The sequence below is a fragment of the Armigeres subalbatus genome, chromosome 3 (assembly GCF_024139115.2).
Source record: "Armigeres subalbatus isolate Guangzhou_Male chromosome 3, GZ_Asu_2, whole genome shotgun sequence".
NCBI lineage: Eukaryota > Metazoa > Arthropoda > Insecta > Diptera > Culicidae > Armigeres > Armigeres subalbatus.
Genome location: NC_085141.1, coordinates 15,025,571 through 15,041,354, shown reverse-complemented (window position 1 = coordinate 15,041,354; position 15,784 = coordinate 15,025,571). Strand labels below are relative to the sequence as shown.

The 15,784-nt window shown below is 40.9% G+C and overlaps 1 protein-coding gene across 1 annotated transcript; it reads left to right on the top strand.

Annotated features, from left to right (window-relative positions):
- The first annotated feature begins 8,906 nt into the window (after positions 1–8,906).
- Positions 8,907–9,708, top strand: LOC134219388 (uncharacterized). The gene is made up of 2 exons (XM_062698109.1): positions 8,907–9,178; positions 9,248–9,708. The coding sequence occupies exons 1-2, from the start codon at positions 9,097–9,099 to the stop codon at positions 9,685–9,687; spliced, it is 522 nt and encodes a 173-aa protein (XP_062554093.1). The 5' UTR covers positions 8,907–9,096; the 3' UTR covers positions 9,688–9,708.
- Positions 9,709–15,784: the final 6,076 nt, after the last annotated feature.

Below are 15,784 nucleotides of genomic sequence, written 5' to 3'. Positions count from 1 at the left end.
ATTTCGGGCGAACACTCCAGTTCGTTCGAATCACGCCGGGGACTAAGACAAGGTGATGGACTTTCGTGCCTGTTGTTCAACATTGCGCTAGAAGGTGCCATGCGGAGAGTCGGGTGTAACAGCCGGTGTACGATTTTCAACAGATCCAGTCAATTTATTTGTTTCGCGGATGACATGTACATTGTCGGCCAAACATTTGCAAAGGTGGCAGAACTGTACACCCGTCTGAAACATGAAAAAGTTGGACTTGTGGTGAATGCATCGAAGCCGAAGTACATGCTAGTAGGTGGATCCGAGGACGACAGGGTCCGGCTGAGAAGCAATGTTACGATAGACGGGGATATCTTTAAGGTGGTCGATGAAATCGACGAGTTAGCCGTGAAATACGAAGGCGCATCATCTGTGGAAGTCGGGCCTACTACGGGCTCCAGAAGAAACTGCGGTCAAAAAAGATTCACCACCGCACCAAATGGGTCATGTACAAAACGCTAATAAGACCGGTAGTCCTCTACGAACATGAAACATGGACAGCGTTCGAGGAGGACTTGCAAGCACTCGGAGTATTCGAGAGACGGGTGCTTGAAGACGGTGTGCAAGTGAGCAAGAAGACGGTGTGTGGCGGCGAAGTATGAACCTCGAGCTCGCCCAGCACTTCGTATTCAAAAGGTAGCTAAAGCCGGAAGGGTACGATGGGCAGGACATGTTCCAAAAAGCCGGACAGCAACCCTGCAAATATGGTGTTCGCTTCCGATCTGGCAAGTACGAGACGGCGTGGAGTCCAGCAAGCGAGGTGGGCTGACCATGACTATGAGGAATCAATATCTTAGGCTAACAAAGTAATTCAAGGAACGCATACCTCATACCTTCTGACCATAAAGACAAGAATGACATTGTACAGATCAATCTATATTATGAGGTATGAAATAATGGGTATGAATATCTATCAAAATTGTAAATATAATGTATTTTGAGCCAGTTCAACAGTGTCTTGATGGACGACATGATCCTTGTGCGGCTGGAGAACTGCTTCAAAAGTTATTAACTTGTCATTTTTAACATCCGGGGATTGAATACTTTCTTATATTTGATAGAAAAAAAACTTCCGATTCAGTTTCTACGATGATGAATCATTGGGCAACATGTTCCATATGAGCTTCGGTAGATTTTAAGCGCCCATAATGACAATAGACATCTAAATAACATAAAACTGACAAAATTATTTAACTCTGACAATAGAATGACAATAATGACTTTAAAATATTACGAAGTTAGTTAGCATTAGACCTTATAATTCCCTCCGATTCATCAACAACAGTTGTTGTTGCAATAGTTGCAGTTGCAACAGCGTGTTTTTGGACGACATGCTCCGTGTACGGCTGGCGAACTGCTTCGAAAGGAATTATGCAACGGTATGATCAAAGAGGTTCTACCAGAGACGCAAAGATCGACCATAAGACTTCCTAAGCCCATTGATAATTGCTTGGTGAATGATTCTGAACTTCGACCCGTTTTGACCTTTTGATTCAGTTTTGGAAGCTTTCAGTAAATAATTTTCAAAATTTTAGGCGTGGAGTATTCATCAGAATCTAATGCGATGTTATTGTTCAAAATACGTTTCCATTAGTTTTCTAATTCATCATCAACTATTATTAAAACTGACTCTTGTAAATGTTGATTAACTCATTATCACCATTATCACGGCTCTGTTTTTGTGGCCGGGAATGCGAACGTCGATATGATGAGTCTGATAGCACTTTAACGCGGACCAAAATCATCAATATCTAGTAGATTGCTTCTGTTACCTGGTGATAATATTGGTCTGCGTGGAGCTGTTGTTGGATTCGCCGGACCTACGTTTGAATTTTTGCCCGCAGAAGCGGATGGGTCGTTTTGAGAAATTGGTATTGACATAATACAATTTCAAAACGACCTTTCTGACTACTGCACACGATGTTCAAGACTAGTCCATTGCCGGTCTGGGTGTCAGGACTTTGGCCGAATGCCGTATGGCCGATGGGGTCGTTTGGCCGAATAGTAAAAAAAATGACCTCAAATTACGACTAGTGAAGAGTGAAGTTGAAAAAACAGAACCCTGGAATGGACTCCCTGGAGCTTAAAGTAGTCCGAGTGTACAAGAACGACTGACGGAAAAACAACATAATGACAAGAAATTTATTTTGAGCTTTTTAGTGGAATGTCTTAACTTGTCATAAGACGAGTTTGTACAATCCCCTTGAATTCCACCACTTAATTGTATCTTGACAGATACGTATTTCGACCTCAACAGTAAGGCCGTCTTCAGTGTCTCGTACTTGACTCGACTTCGAAGTCGAAGTCGAGTCAAGTACGAGACACTGAAGACGGCCTTACTGTTGAGGTCGAAATACGTATCTGTCAAGATACAATTAAGTGGTGGAATTCAAGGGGATTGTACAAACTCGTCTTATGACAAGTGAACATAATGTCAGCCATACTTGAAACGGATGCTCGAGGGTTCGATTATCTGATTAATCGTCATTCCCGATTCCAGCCGACACGCAACAATGCTTCATCCAGATGTAAATCACTTCGACGCAAACCGTCCCGGTTGCCTCTAGCCTTGTGGAAGGTCCTTATTCGCACATCGCAGTCGAGCCACTCCAGCCAGCGATCATCAGCCGTCCCGGCCCTGTGCTTGAGACAGGTGAAGGGACCTTCCAACTACGTTTCTCAGGCAAGTACGATCTCAATACGATCAGTTCAACTCGTGTAAAAAATCCCAATTCCAGCCAAAATGCCGCAACGCACCATCCAGCTGAAAATTGTTGCAATGTCATTGCTCAAAATGATGCGCAATTCTTGTGCGTTTGAACGGATTTGAAACAACTACGATTGTCGGCTTGTGTTTACGACCTAGTGAGTCCACCAGCAACCTTTGTAGAGGTGGAGGTGTGCTAATTGCTGTGAAGCATGAACTGAATTGTTTCGAGGTAACCCTCGATGGCTGCAACGAACTAGAGCAAGTCGTATTGTGCGTGCAACTTCAAAATCGATCCGTATATATCTTCGGAATTTACCTGCATCCTAAATCTGATCTAGCGCTCTACTCTGCCCGTTTCTCCGCCGTTCAACGAGTTTCAGACATGTCTTTGGACAACGATATCATTCTACTGCTAGGGGATTACAATCTCCCTTACCTTCAGTGGCGTTTTGACGACGATATCAACGGCTTGCTCCCCGTAAATGCGTCTAGCGAGCAAGAACTTTCTCCGAAAAAACCGATTCAATTTCCGCCAGCGGTCTGGTGCAAATCAACTCATTTTCGAATCGTAATAGTGGAGTGCTTGATCTTGTGTTCACGAGCTCGTCGGACATCTTAGAAGTTTCTCAGCCAGCCTTGTCCCTCCTACCTAAAGATGATCATCACCCACCAGTGCTAATACAAATAAATGTTTGCAGTTTCGTACCCGCTCAAACTGAACGCGATCTTGATGCTATAGATTTCGACTTCCAGCGATGCGATCAACTGGAATCAATATCTCCAGGCGCCTTCTACCGATGGTTCTATGACAAACTGTATGAAGTTTTTCAATTGGTGGTACCTCGTCGCCGAAGTAATAATCAGGGTATTAGCAGAATGCCTTGGTGGAATGCTAAACTTCGTAAGCAGCGAAACAAATTGAAAAAAGCGCGCAGAAGATTCTTCGCTATCAAAACCGACGAGAACAGGAGTCCACTCCGACTGGTGAAATCCTCCTATAACGAGCTTCTTGACTCTTGCTACCGTAGACACCTGGACAACTTGCAGTAGAATTTAAAGAACAACCCCTCCATGTTTTGGAAGTTTGTGAAATCTCAGAAGACAACTAATCAAATTCCGAAGACGATGAATTACGGTAACGCTAGTGCAACTACATCTGACGAGGCTGCGAACCTTTCTGTAGCATTCTTTCAAAGCGTATTCAATGCAACACCTCTGCCTCCAGCCCACGCAGCAGTCTTCCGGAAGGTCCTAGTCCATGAAATACGTCTTCCACGCTTTAAGTTCTCCCATGGTGAAGTGCTAAAGGCTCTTTTTGACCTTGCCGTGTCTAAGGGTGCAGGAGTGGACGGCTTAACACCCTATCTTCTGAAGAGCTGTGCTGAATGTTTTGCGACTCCACTGCTACTGCTTTTCAATCAATCGATAAAAGACAATACGTTCCCGAAATTATAGAACACTGCAAAAATGATCCCTGTTCACAAATCAGGAAGTGTGCACAATGATGAAAACTACCGCGATATATCGATACCATGTTGTCTTGGCAAACTCTTTGAATCTATGATCTACAAAGTCGTATTATCAGCAACTAAACATCTAATATCAGAACACCAGCATGGTTTCGTTTCACGTCGCTCTACTGCGACCAACCTGTTATGTTACTCTAACGTGCTATTTCGTGAAATCGAACGGCAAAATCAGGTGCATTCGATTTACTTAGACTTCTCGAAAGCGTTCGACTGCATACCACATCATCATGCCGTCAATAAGTTGCGACACATGGGCTTTCCAGACTGTGTAGCGGACTGGATTTTATCCTATTTGACTGGTAGAAAAGCTTACGTTGAAACAAACTCTTCCCAATCCGAGGCCTTCAACATTCCTTCGGGTGTTCCGCAAGGCAGTGTGCTAGGGCCTTTAATTTTCGTTCTCTACATAAATGACCTAAGCCTTCGAATCTCATCTGCAAAACTACTGTTTGCCGACGATCTCAAAATCTTCAGAGTGATCAAATCATTACTAGACTGCGTTGCTCTGCAGACGGACATTGATGAACTTCTCCGTTGGTGCGATGAAAATGTGATGTGGGTTAACATCAAGAAGTGCAAGGTGATCACTCTCTGCCGATGACTATCTTCAACTATATTCGCCTATACCATCGATGGAATGGAACTGGACCGTGTTGCTTCAATCCGAGACTTGGGAGTCGTAATGGATTCTAGACTGCGTTTCAGTGAGCATATTTATATAATTACTGCTAAAGCTTGGGCAGTTCTCGGATTCATTCGCCGTAATGCATCGCAGTTTACACACATATATGCATTGAAGTCACTGTACTGCGCTCTCGTGCGTAGTATTCGTATTGAATGTATTCAAAAATCATTCATCCGTTATGCACTTCGTCGCTTACCATGGAATGACCCTGCAAATTTACCAGACTATCCTGCTCTCTGTCAAATGGTGGATCTTGAACTTTTGTCAAGAAGACGGTTGAAACTAAAAAGATTATTGGTCCACGATATCCTCAAAGAATACATAGATTGCTCGGATCTTCTCTCGGAGACCCAACTCATCGCTTCTAGTCGTAGGTTACGGCACGCTTCACTCAACTTTGTCCCCATGCACTTGACAAATTATGGGTATAACAGCCCTTTAAGTTCCTGTTTGAGAATTTTTAACGTTGTGTGTGATTGTGATATGTATGATTTTAATATTTCTAAGCATTGTTTTAAAACTAGGATTAAGAATGTAGTTTAATTTTAGTCTGTACGATACCATCGAAGACGATTCAATGAATAAATAAATAAATGAATGAAGTGAGAAGTGAGTATTGCAAAATAGGAAAAGAGAAGGGAGAAGTGATAAGTGGAAAGTGAAAGGGAAACTGAGAACAGAGAACCTCTTTTTTCGCCCCCCTTTCTTCTTCTTTCTTTCTTATTTCTTCTTCCCCTAGCAGCACACATATTACACATAGGTTACTGCAACTCATATGTGACCAGATTTAGTCACAATCAAGTTGCTGCAATCAGATTTGCGTGACTTGTGCTGCTCGGGTTCTTCTTTCTTTCTTCGTTCTTCTTCCTTTCTTTCTTCCTTCTTTTTTCTTTCTTCCTTCTTTTTTCTTTCTTCCTTCTTTTTTCTTTCTTCCTTCTTTTTTCTTTCTTCCTTCTTTTTTTCTTTTTTCCTTCCTCCATCTTCTTTCTTCCTTTTTCCTTCTTCCTTCTTCTTTATTCCTTCTTCTTTATTCCTTCTTCCTTTTTCCTTCTTCCTTCTTCCTACTTCTTTCTTCCTTCTTCCTTCTTCCTTCTTCCTTCTTCTTTCTTCCTTCTTGCTTCTTCCTTTTTCCTTCTTCCTTCTTTCTTCTTCCTTCTTCCTTCTTCCTTCTTCCTTCTTCCTTCTTCCTTCTTCCTTCTTCCTTCTTCCTTCTTCCTTCTTCCTTCTTCCTTCTTCCTTCTTCCTTCTTCCTTCTTCCTTCTTCCTTCTTCCTTCTCCTTCTTCCTTCTTCCTTCTACCTTCTTCCTTCTTCCTTCTTCCTTCTTCCTTCTTCCTTCTACGTTCTTCCTTCTTCCTTCTTCCCTCTTCCTTCTTCATTCTTGTTTCTTCCTTCTTCCTTTTTCTCTTTTCTTTCTTTCCTTTTCCTAATTCTTTCTTTATTTTTCCTTTCTCATTTCACTCACATAATAAGGTAAAGTATTTCAACTATTCGGCCAAATGACCCTTTCGGCCAAATGGCGAAACGAAATTCGGCCAAACGGTGTTCGGCCAAAAGGCCCTAAACCGTCGGTCTGTGTCATAGTAGGGGGAACGTAGGAACGTGTGCACCCTTGCCAAACTAAGCTACGAGGTAGCTCCAACTGAATACCAAAAAAACCCTGATTGATCCACCTAACGGTGTTTGTGCCTTTCTCGTACATAAGATACACTAAAAAAATCGAGTAAAAAAAATCTTAGTGTGTTTTTTTTTTGTAAATAAATCTTATTCTGGCCTTAATTTTTGATCCCATAGTCCGATCTGGCCAATTTTCAATAGGAAACAATGGGACAGGATTCCCCGTCGAACGTTGCAAACAAATCGAATAATGATAAGTGCCTAAAAGATGAGTGAGTTTTTTTGCGCACATACATACACACACGCACACACATACACACAGATGACACTATGCTGCCGCTAACCGCAAGTCGAGCACATCTGTATATGGACGCTCATATACAGATGTGCTCGACTTGCGGTTAGCGGCAGTATGGGTCTCCGGACCTTCTATCACAAAATCGTCTTGGAAGTGAATATACAGCCTTTTCGTTACATCTTGATGTACTAGAAAGGCAAAACATTGAAGTGAAGTAAGAAAAACAAGTGGAGGTACAGAAATAATAATTGTGACAATAATAATTATACATAAATGTACTAAAATAATAATAGTGAAGTATGATGAAGATATTCTGCCTTGCAACAAAATGACAACTTTTGTAATGATTTTCCAAGGCTCTCATAGATGTGGAAAAAATTTCCGCTGTACAAAAAGCACGTTCTATCAAAGCATTTATCATCACAATTGTCCACGTGGCGGTCAAATTTCCAAAAATATCACAGTTGATTTTTTTCCCCAGGTATGTTTTTCTTAGGCGACTATCTGGCTCTATTTTTCGTTGCGACTAAAAATAAGCGGAGGAGTAGATTTTTTTTATGCGCGGTACAATAATATATGAAGAAGATAAATGTTTCATGGTTATTAGTAATCATTAGAGTGATTCAAATTTTGACTTTTTTACTCCCCGATGCTTAATCGATTGCATTTGCTATTTTAATAATCCTCCTAAATTTTTAGCTAATTTGGATGTAATTTGAATGAGTACGCACAGATTAAAATTTGTATAAAAATGACTATGAAAACAATAACTTTTGTGAAAAACCGTTCCTCGACGTTTTTCATTAAGCTCTTATAATATATCTCGCGCTTAGGATCATAGGGGCGTAACTGTATTGATCGATTTCTCTTCATCGAGTTTTTCTTTCGGTAATAACTCAACTGAATTGAAAGTGCAAGCCATGATTGTTGCTTCTAGTGTTAGCTGCAACTATCCTTTAGCGCTCCGCTAAGTGGAAGAATTCCAATCATTTTTTCTTTGCCTCATAGGGCCGCATGGGATCATAGATGGATTTAGAATTTGTTTCACTACGCCAGGATTTTTATAAATATTATAAAGAACACCGCGCATTTATTTCAGAAAATTTACTATTTTCACCGGTGTTCCGTTGGTTCCGGATCTTCCGGAGGACCAGCATTGGACTTAATAAATGTTCTCAATAAGAATATCTATCCCCTTTATTATTTTTCCGAAAAAATCACGTTTATATCAATTTAATTAGCTTCAATATAACGGATTTCCGGACTGTTGTACTTTTTACAACACGCGAGTTCTCGTGTTATGAAAGTTGAATCAAGTTGCGGAAGGTTAACGTGTGATTGACCTTCGTATTATTTCAAAATGCACAACACATGATATTTTGAAAAAAAAATGAAAAAGGCTATGTAGACTTCATTAGGGAGGAGGTGTTTCAGAAAAGTCTACCATGAGGGAAGGGAATTGAGAATGTGAATATTGGGTCTACGTGGATTGTGGACAGCCCACCAAGCATCTGGATTGATGTGCTCTACACACAAAATTTTCTTCCATCCATCCAGCAAAATAATTTGCTGGAATCATACCAGCAAAGCAATGTTTTGCTGTATTACAGCATTTCTTTTATTTGTTTGCTGAATTTCAGCATTTGTTTCAACAAAACCTATTGTTTTCTGAAAACCAGCAAACTTATCAAACTATTCAATCGGAAATGTCACTCGGTTGTAAACGGTTGTAAAACTTAAATACCATGATTCCTTGATATTTATTCAATTTTTAAGTAGTGATAAAATTTCTAAAAAAAATATTGCTGAATCACCATAAAGTTTTCCACCCTTAAAAGGCTGTGGAAAACTACCCACTACTTCTAAATGTTTCCATTGTGGATATGCTTCCAGGATCAATTACTGTAGCACTTCCATCGAAGCGATGATAAATTAAGCTGTTCGAGCTTTACCCGGAAGGTATCCCACACTCATTCACATGCATCTCGCATACCTGTGGAACGGAGGTGACAGGCCGGTCCTTCTCGTCAGTCGGCGGGTCGCTGCCCGGCTCCATATCGTCAGTATGCAAGCGATCGTCCAACGAACTGCATCGTAGAAGAACAACAACGCGACCGCATTATTGCGATTATCGTTGATCTTTATTTCCTTCTCTGATCGAGTTAAGTCCTGCGTGTCTGCCTTGTCCGATCGGTATCGAGTGATAACGCAGCAACAGTGCGAGTCAGCATGGCGTCACGAAGGTCGCAATGCGTGGTTGTGATGGCAACTACAGCGGTAGCTCTTTTCGCAGCCAACCTGATCGATCGAGGTAAGTTTCTGCAAAGGTCAGTTGTCTTTTGGATCATTGTCCATTGACTGTTCTTTTGTCGTTGGACAGGTACCGCCCTTCAGTGCCAATTCTGCATTGGAGTCGATCACTGCAATGTTAGTGTGGAAGGAATAAATCCAACAAATTGCACGGATGAGATTGTCCGGAAGACCAACACATCACTTGCTACGTTCATGCCAACGCTGGTCTATGAACCGAAAATTGAGGAAGACGCATACCAGTGCGTCCACGTGCGAGCAACGTCGCTGACCGATATGACGTTCCTGTTTATCCGGGGCTGCATATATTCCATGAACGCAACGGATTTCTGCGATCTCCGGTACGCCAGCTTTCGTGGAACTCGGGAGTGTGTGGTCTGCGATGACGAAGATGTGTGCAACGACGTTGCCATAAGTGATGCGATGCAGCGGGCAACGCCTACCGTTGTTGTCTGGTTGGTTACGCTGTGCGCAACCCTCATCATCGCTAATCATTACCTGCGCCGATGAATAGTAATAAAAATTAAAATTTGTTGCCCTTCCATTGGCGTACTTTACTGTGCTTGAGGTGAACTGCGCTCACAATATGGAAAATTGCGTCTTCAATCCGTGTAGAGCAGCATCGTTGTCCGTTGGAAGTGAGCTAACCGGAGGATTTGTGTCACGGCACGAGGGGTGTCCAGTGTCCACAATCTGTAATTAGTGCCAGACGATGTGGTCAAAGGTGAATTGCGCCTAAGCTGGCGTTTGAGGTGTGATCGTTGTATAACAAAGCGGATTACTAAGCTCAGAAGATTGTCGAGTGTTGTTTTATTTGCCTACGAGTGGACAACAAATTGAACGGCTGGAGGTGTTGGATATGATTAGTTGTGAATAAACAGGACGGTCTACGGAGATTTTGAGTTGGAGATTAATTGATATTCGAATGGCAAACTCGACGAATTCACGGATTAGTATTGTATATTGCGAAATGTGGTTAAGTTAAGTATCCAGACTTATGTTTTATGGACCGCTATGGCTTTTTCCGCCTACAGAGACCACTGATAGTCAAGTCAGTGAAGATATTACACATCGTGTTCGATTCCAGGTTAAGCCAAGAGTATCGGATTCGAAATTTACTAGACTATTTTAAATAAAAATGTATTTATTGATTGATATCCGTTGGAGAAAAGACTATTGGAATTGATCCTGTATATCGGAAGATCTGGAATTTAGTCACGTGTTGTTCACCTGTAGACCTGAGCAGATTTTCAAAACTTGAGCACATGAGTATCTTTATACGGATTCGGTTCATATTTGTTAATGTTTTCAATAATTTAATCATGTAATTCGTCCATTCAATACATATATTATTTGGTTTGATCCAATTCTTTGGGTATTTCGATATTTTATTTTTCAAGTGAGTGGATATTTAAATAAACAAATTAAATGTTTTAAAAAAGAAAAAAACTAAACAAGGAATATAGTCTGTTTAAAAACCACCATATAAAACTCAAATCTTAACAATCTTACCCACAATCCTGATGCATCAGTCTCGTTCAAAAACCATCATTGATTTATAGAAGGATCCTTTCCCGCAGGTGTGTTTCGGTGGAGGAGAATGGAAACCGCCACTTAAGAAAACTACGATTTGAGGTAAGATACAAAACTCCTTCGACTCATATGTGGAAGAAGATGGCACATGCCCATGCGATGGGAACGGGGGCAAAAACGATTTATTTTCCCGCATTAGACGGTACGTCCATCCCCAACCCACCTTCAACTAGCGTCCAAGTTAGGAGAAATGCAATCAACTCTCTCCATGTGTTTGTTGTTTTTTGGGATGGGGTCGAATTGGGTTGATACAAAATGCTTACGGGCACAGGAAACGGAGGTGCACACGTCGGTTCGTAAAGAAGTCTTTGGCAAGAGCAACAATGCACGGTGTGGTTCCATAAACACAACCCCCGGCCTCCCCACCAGAGTCGCCATACGAGAAGAAGTGTGCAGTTCGTCTTAGGAGAAGAGTTGCCCGGTTTTGCGGTTGAGGAAGATATGTGAAAAGTTGGCGTATCGCATAAATTCTTCGGCTTGTTCCATTGACTTCCGTGTGCCACCGCCGCCCTCCCGCCACCACTCCACTTACGGTTGGTGAGATGCTTGCCTAATATCGGTACTGGACCAGCGCGCAGGCTGTGGGCATGGTCGCGGAGGAAAACGATTGTGTCCTTGGCTTTCACGGTGGTCTTAGCGTCTTCTTAAAATCAGTCTTGTCGGTACGAAATCGGTGAGGGTTGCCAGATTGCAGTGCGTTTCGCTAGAAATGGTTCGCTTGACATGCTGCCAGCACTACTCATTGTTTGACTTTGCCCAGGGCCTGGGTGTGAGCGGTACATCCGTTCTTACTTGAGTTCGCCTTAACCTAAACCACATTATATTATTAAAGTTGTTTATGTTTCTTCTAATATCAAATTAAGAGTTGGAGATTAGTTACGATGAAGCGTCTATAAATTGCGATAGACTTAAATTGATTCTCGCACTAGAAAGCGAAAGACGTCGTCCGACTGGTCCGATGCGATGGCTTGGCTGACTGGAGAGTTGTGTGTTTTCAGACAACGGACTGCGGGTGACGTGGAGGGATGTGGAAAAGTTTGCTCAAGGCAGCCTCGGGGTGGTGGAGGCAGCGTCCTTGGTCGTCTTGGCGGCGGTTGTTCAAGGCGTCTAATGTTACACCAGAGGTGAGTTATGGCGGTTTTCTTCGGAGATTGTCGAGGATGTTTGCGCTGCTACTCACACCTCAACGAGAGCTGTCGGAAGCGAATGATGGGAGGAAGGAAGATTCTTGCAATGAGTGAAGTGCGGCATATCCGATATAAGGTACGGTGAGATATCCTTTGACTTGGCTGCGATGCGGACGGGACTAATTAATAATTTTAATTATTAATATGAATTCGACGCCACACTAGACGGACCTGTTCGGATGTAGAGAGCAGGGATAGTGACGAGATAGTACGTCTAATCACTAATGAACTTTATCGCAGGGACACCGTATTTTGTAAGGTATGGAGCTTATAATAACATATAAATATAACTTAGTAAGGGAAATGCATTGAGTGTAGTTTAATTCGAAAATATTGTTCCAAAAAACGTACAGTTTCTTGTCTAAAATTGATGCTTTTGTTTACATGTTTCTGGCATGTCATTGAAGTCCAAATGACTGAACTTTTCTGTCGATTTGTATTTGTTCCAAATCAACTCAAATAAGGCAAATTTGCGCACCATTGTTCAACGTTTAAATTCCGATTCGATAGCTCTCAGGATTGTCTAGACGATTGACATCGCTAACCGTACGGCCAGGAAGCTCTCATCGAAGCTAGTTTTGCATTTGTTGTAATGTTGCACGCTAGACAAAGCTATTTTCTTTAAACCTGCGCTAAAAATCCGATTTAAATGTTAACAAAGAGAGCCTCTCAATTGGACATACGACATTTTAAAAAATCAGGCAAGAATTTATGTTGTTTTTTTATACGAAAAAAAAAATCTCAGATGTGCCGATCATATTTCCTAAATTTATGAAAACTTTATTTTTGTCGAATGGTAGAGATACAAATGTATACAAGTGAGGAAATATTAATGTGGAACTGTATAAATTAAATGTGGAAGTTTATCTCACCTGGATCGGGGGAAACAGGTAACGGGGTAACTTTGAAGTATTTTTCAGTAACGGCAACTGGTCATAGAATTCTTGCCATTTTATTATTAGGGATTTGATGGTCCCCGAATAACAATAGATTTTGCATTTGAGTCTAGGCGCATGTGATCACTGAAGAAAAAAGCTCAAGAGGATACAGTCGATGAAAAAAAATGTCGATGAAAAATGTATTGCCTTCGGTGTGGTTTGATCTTACGAAGCCAGTACGCTAGACATGTGCTTTCCCTGCTTAGCTACAAAGTACCTTATATGAAAAACATTTATATATTTTCTTTATATTTATTTTTATATTTATATTAAAATTGATTTAATTGGTGTAAACTTAATGATACCCTCATAGTTGCAAATTTTAGAAGCAATTTATTTTTATTGTGTACTTCCGAATAGACATCTCTAGAAGTATGATCAGGATAAAAAAAATTCGGTTTCACACAAACAACACGATTTTTTCCGTCTAGGACTGCGGAATTATAAAACAAACAAACAAAATCGGACGTTGCAATGTCGGATCTAATTCAATCGACTTCGTTCAGACCTACAGTGAACTCTCCCGTACTCGATATTGACGGGGCCACCGAGTTAGGGAGGTATCGAGATAGAGAACAAATTTATATTTGACCGAATGCCGTTTGATCGAATAGGTTAAATTTGTTTTCCTATAAAGTGAAGTGAGAAATACGATGTTCGAAGTGAATAGTGAACAGTGAGAACCGAGTAGTGAGAAATGAGATGTTCTAAATGAGTACAACCGCTACTTTGAGTGAGTATTGAATGGAAACGAAAGTGAGTATTGAGTAGTGAGATGTGTGCAGTAACATCTTCTTCTTCTTCTTCAATTGCTCTACATTTCAACTGGAACTTGGCCTGCTTTTCAACTCAGTGTTCTATTAGCATTTCCTCAGGAAGTTTTTCTATGCCCGCCATTGCATAAATATGTATCTTGTGTGGCAAGTACAATGGATATACTATGCCCAGGGGGTCCACCATCTCCGGATTTGCTCCGCCTTGGCTCGCAAGGCTACTGGAGACCCCGTGTGCAGTAACATGTGAATAGTGGAAAGTGAGAAATGAGTAGTGAGAAGTGGGATGTGATAGTTGCGAAGTGAGAAATACGATGTGAGTAGTGAGATAAATAGGGACAAGGGTTGAAAAGTGAGAGATAAAAATTGCGAAGTGAGAAGCGAGATTTTGAATAGTGAGAAGTGAGTGGAGAGATGTAATATAGAAAGAAAAAGGAAGGCTGAAGATGCAAAAAGAAACAGGAAAGATGGAAAGAGAAGGAATCCTCTAGTTTCTCGGCCCTCACTTCTCTTACTACTCCATTATCACAAATCACTTCCCACTCCTCATTTCTCAAATCTCCCTTCTTACTTCTTACTTCTCTCTACGCCAGTCTCGCTTCTCATCTCCATCTTCTCATTACTCACTTCTAACTATTAATTTCTCATTTCTCACTCCTCACATCTCATTTCATACTTCTCATTTTTTACTTTTCCCTTCTCACTTATAACTTCTTATATCTCACTTCTGACTTCCTATTTCGCACTTATCACTTTTCACTCCGAGCTTCTCACTTCTTTCTTCGCACTTTTCATTTCTCACTATTCATTTGTTACTTTTCACTTCTCATTTATCAATTTTTCACTTCTCACGCAGTATGAATTTCATCGAGTAAGGGAAAATATCGAGTTACACATCGAGTTAGAGAGAGTTCACTGTATTTAATTTCCATGATATTTTTTTTTTATTTTGTAGTATTTTTTTCACCAAAAATTGTTTGAAATTTAAACAACATTTTTGTTCTATCATCGAAAAGTTCTCCTGAATTTTCAAGAATGCAAGGCAAAATTTTCAAAACGACTTATCTGCTTTTCTAATCTAATCTAATCTCATACATGCGTAGCCAATACTTGAAAGCATCCTGGAAAATGACGGTTTCTGAATTCCGTCATTTTTCTTTTCATATGGCCAGGCCAACTACGCAGTATGTACCGCAGAGATGACTCCTAGATATTGAGCGACTTCAGGAATACCTAAAGTCACTCAATAGCTTGGAATCGAGGGGAAAGGAAGAAAGCGTGGACCTCCCATACCAAACGCTTCCAATAATATAGATACCTAATATACGTGTACGTGTTTTTTGTATGATGTATATGAGCGTGTATGTGTGTATATGAGTGTGTATGTGTGTTTATATGTCTACACTGATAGACAAAAGTATTCGTCATGTTTTAATAGAGCTACTATGAAAACATGACGAACACTCATGTCCATCAGTATATGTATGTATTTGTGTATATGTATGTGTGTATAATGTGAATGTGTGTGTGCGTTTGTGTGAGTGCGTGCGTGTTAAATTTACGGATCATCAAAACCTTACCTCTCCTCAATAAATCTGACGCTGAACATGTTTGAGCATTTACATAGCCTTGATCGCAATATTAGCAAGGGCATTGCCCTTGATAACAATCGATCAGCCCTTGCAAGCACAAACATGCGCACGTCTTCCGGATCTGCTGCACTTTTTTGTACACTCTCAAAACGACTTATCTGCTTTTGTAAACAAAGATTCAAACGACGATTTGACGAATCTGAAAGCTCTCCCACGCAAACCAACACCACCAATAGGTTGGTGAAGGTTAGCGCTACCTGTTGATAGTGTTGGTTTGCGTGGGAGAGCTATCAGATTCGTCAAATCGTCGTTTGAATCTTTGTTTACAAAAGCAGATAAGTCGTTTTGAAAATTTTGTCTTGAATGGTTATTCTGGAGTTCCAAGCGAAACCCTTCGGAAATTCTAATAGAATATGTACTAAGTTGAAAAACAGGTCAATTTTCAGATGGAATGTAGAGCCATTAAAGAAGAAGAAAAAGAAGAAGAAGAACAAGAAGAAGAAGAAGAAGTGGTGGATGGATTT

Coding starts and splice junctions, on each gene's coding strand:
- LOC134219388 (XM_062698109.1), top strand. CDS start 9,097: ATGGCGTCACGAAGGTCGCAATGCGTGGTTGTGATGGCAACTACAGCG. Junction 9,179..9,247: donor AGCCAACCTGATCGATCGAG/GTAAGTTTCTGC, acceptor GTCGTTGGACAG/GTACCGCCCTTCAGTGCCAA.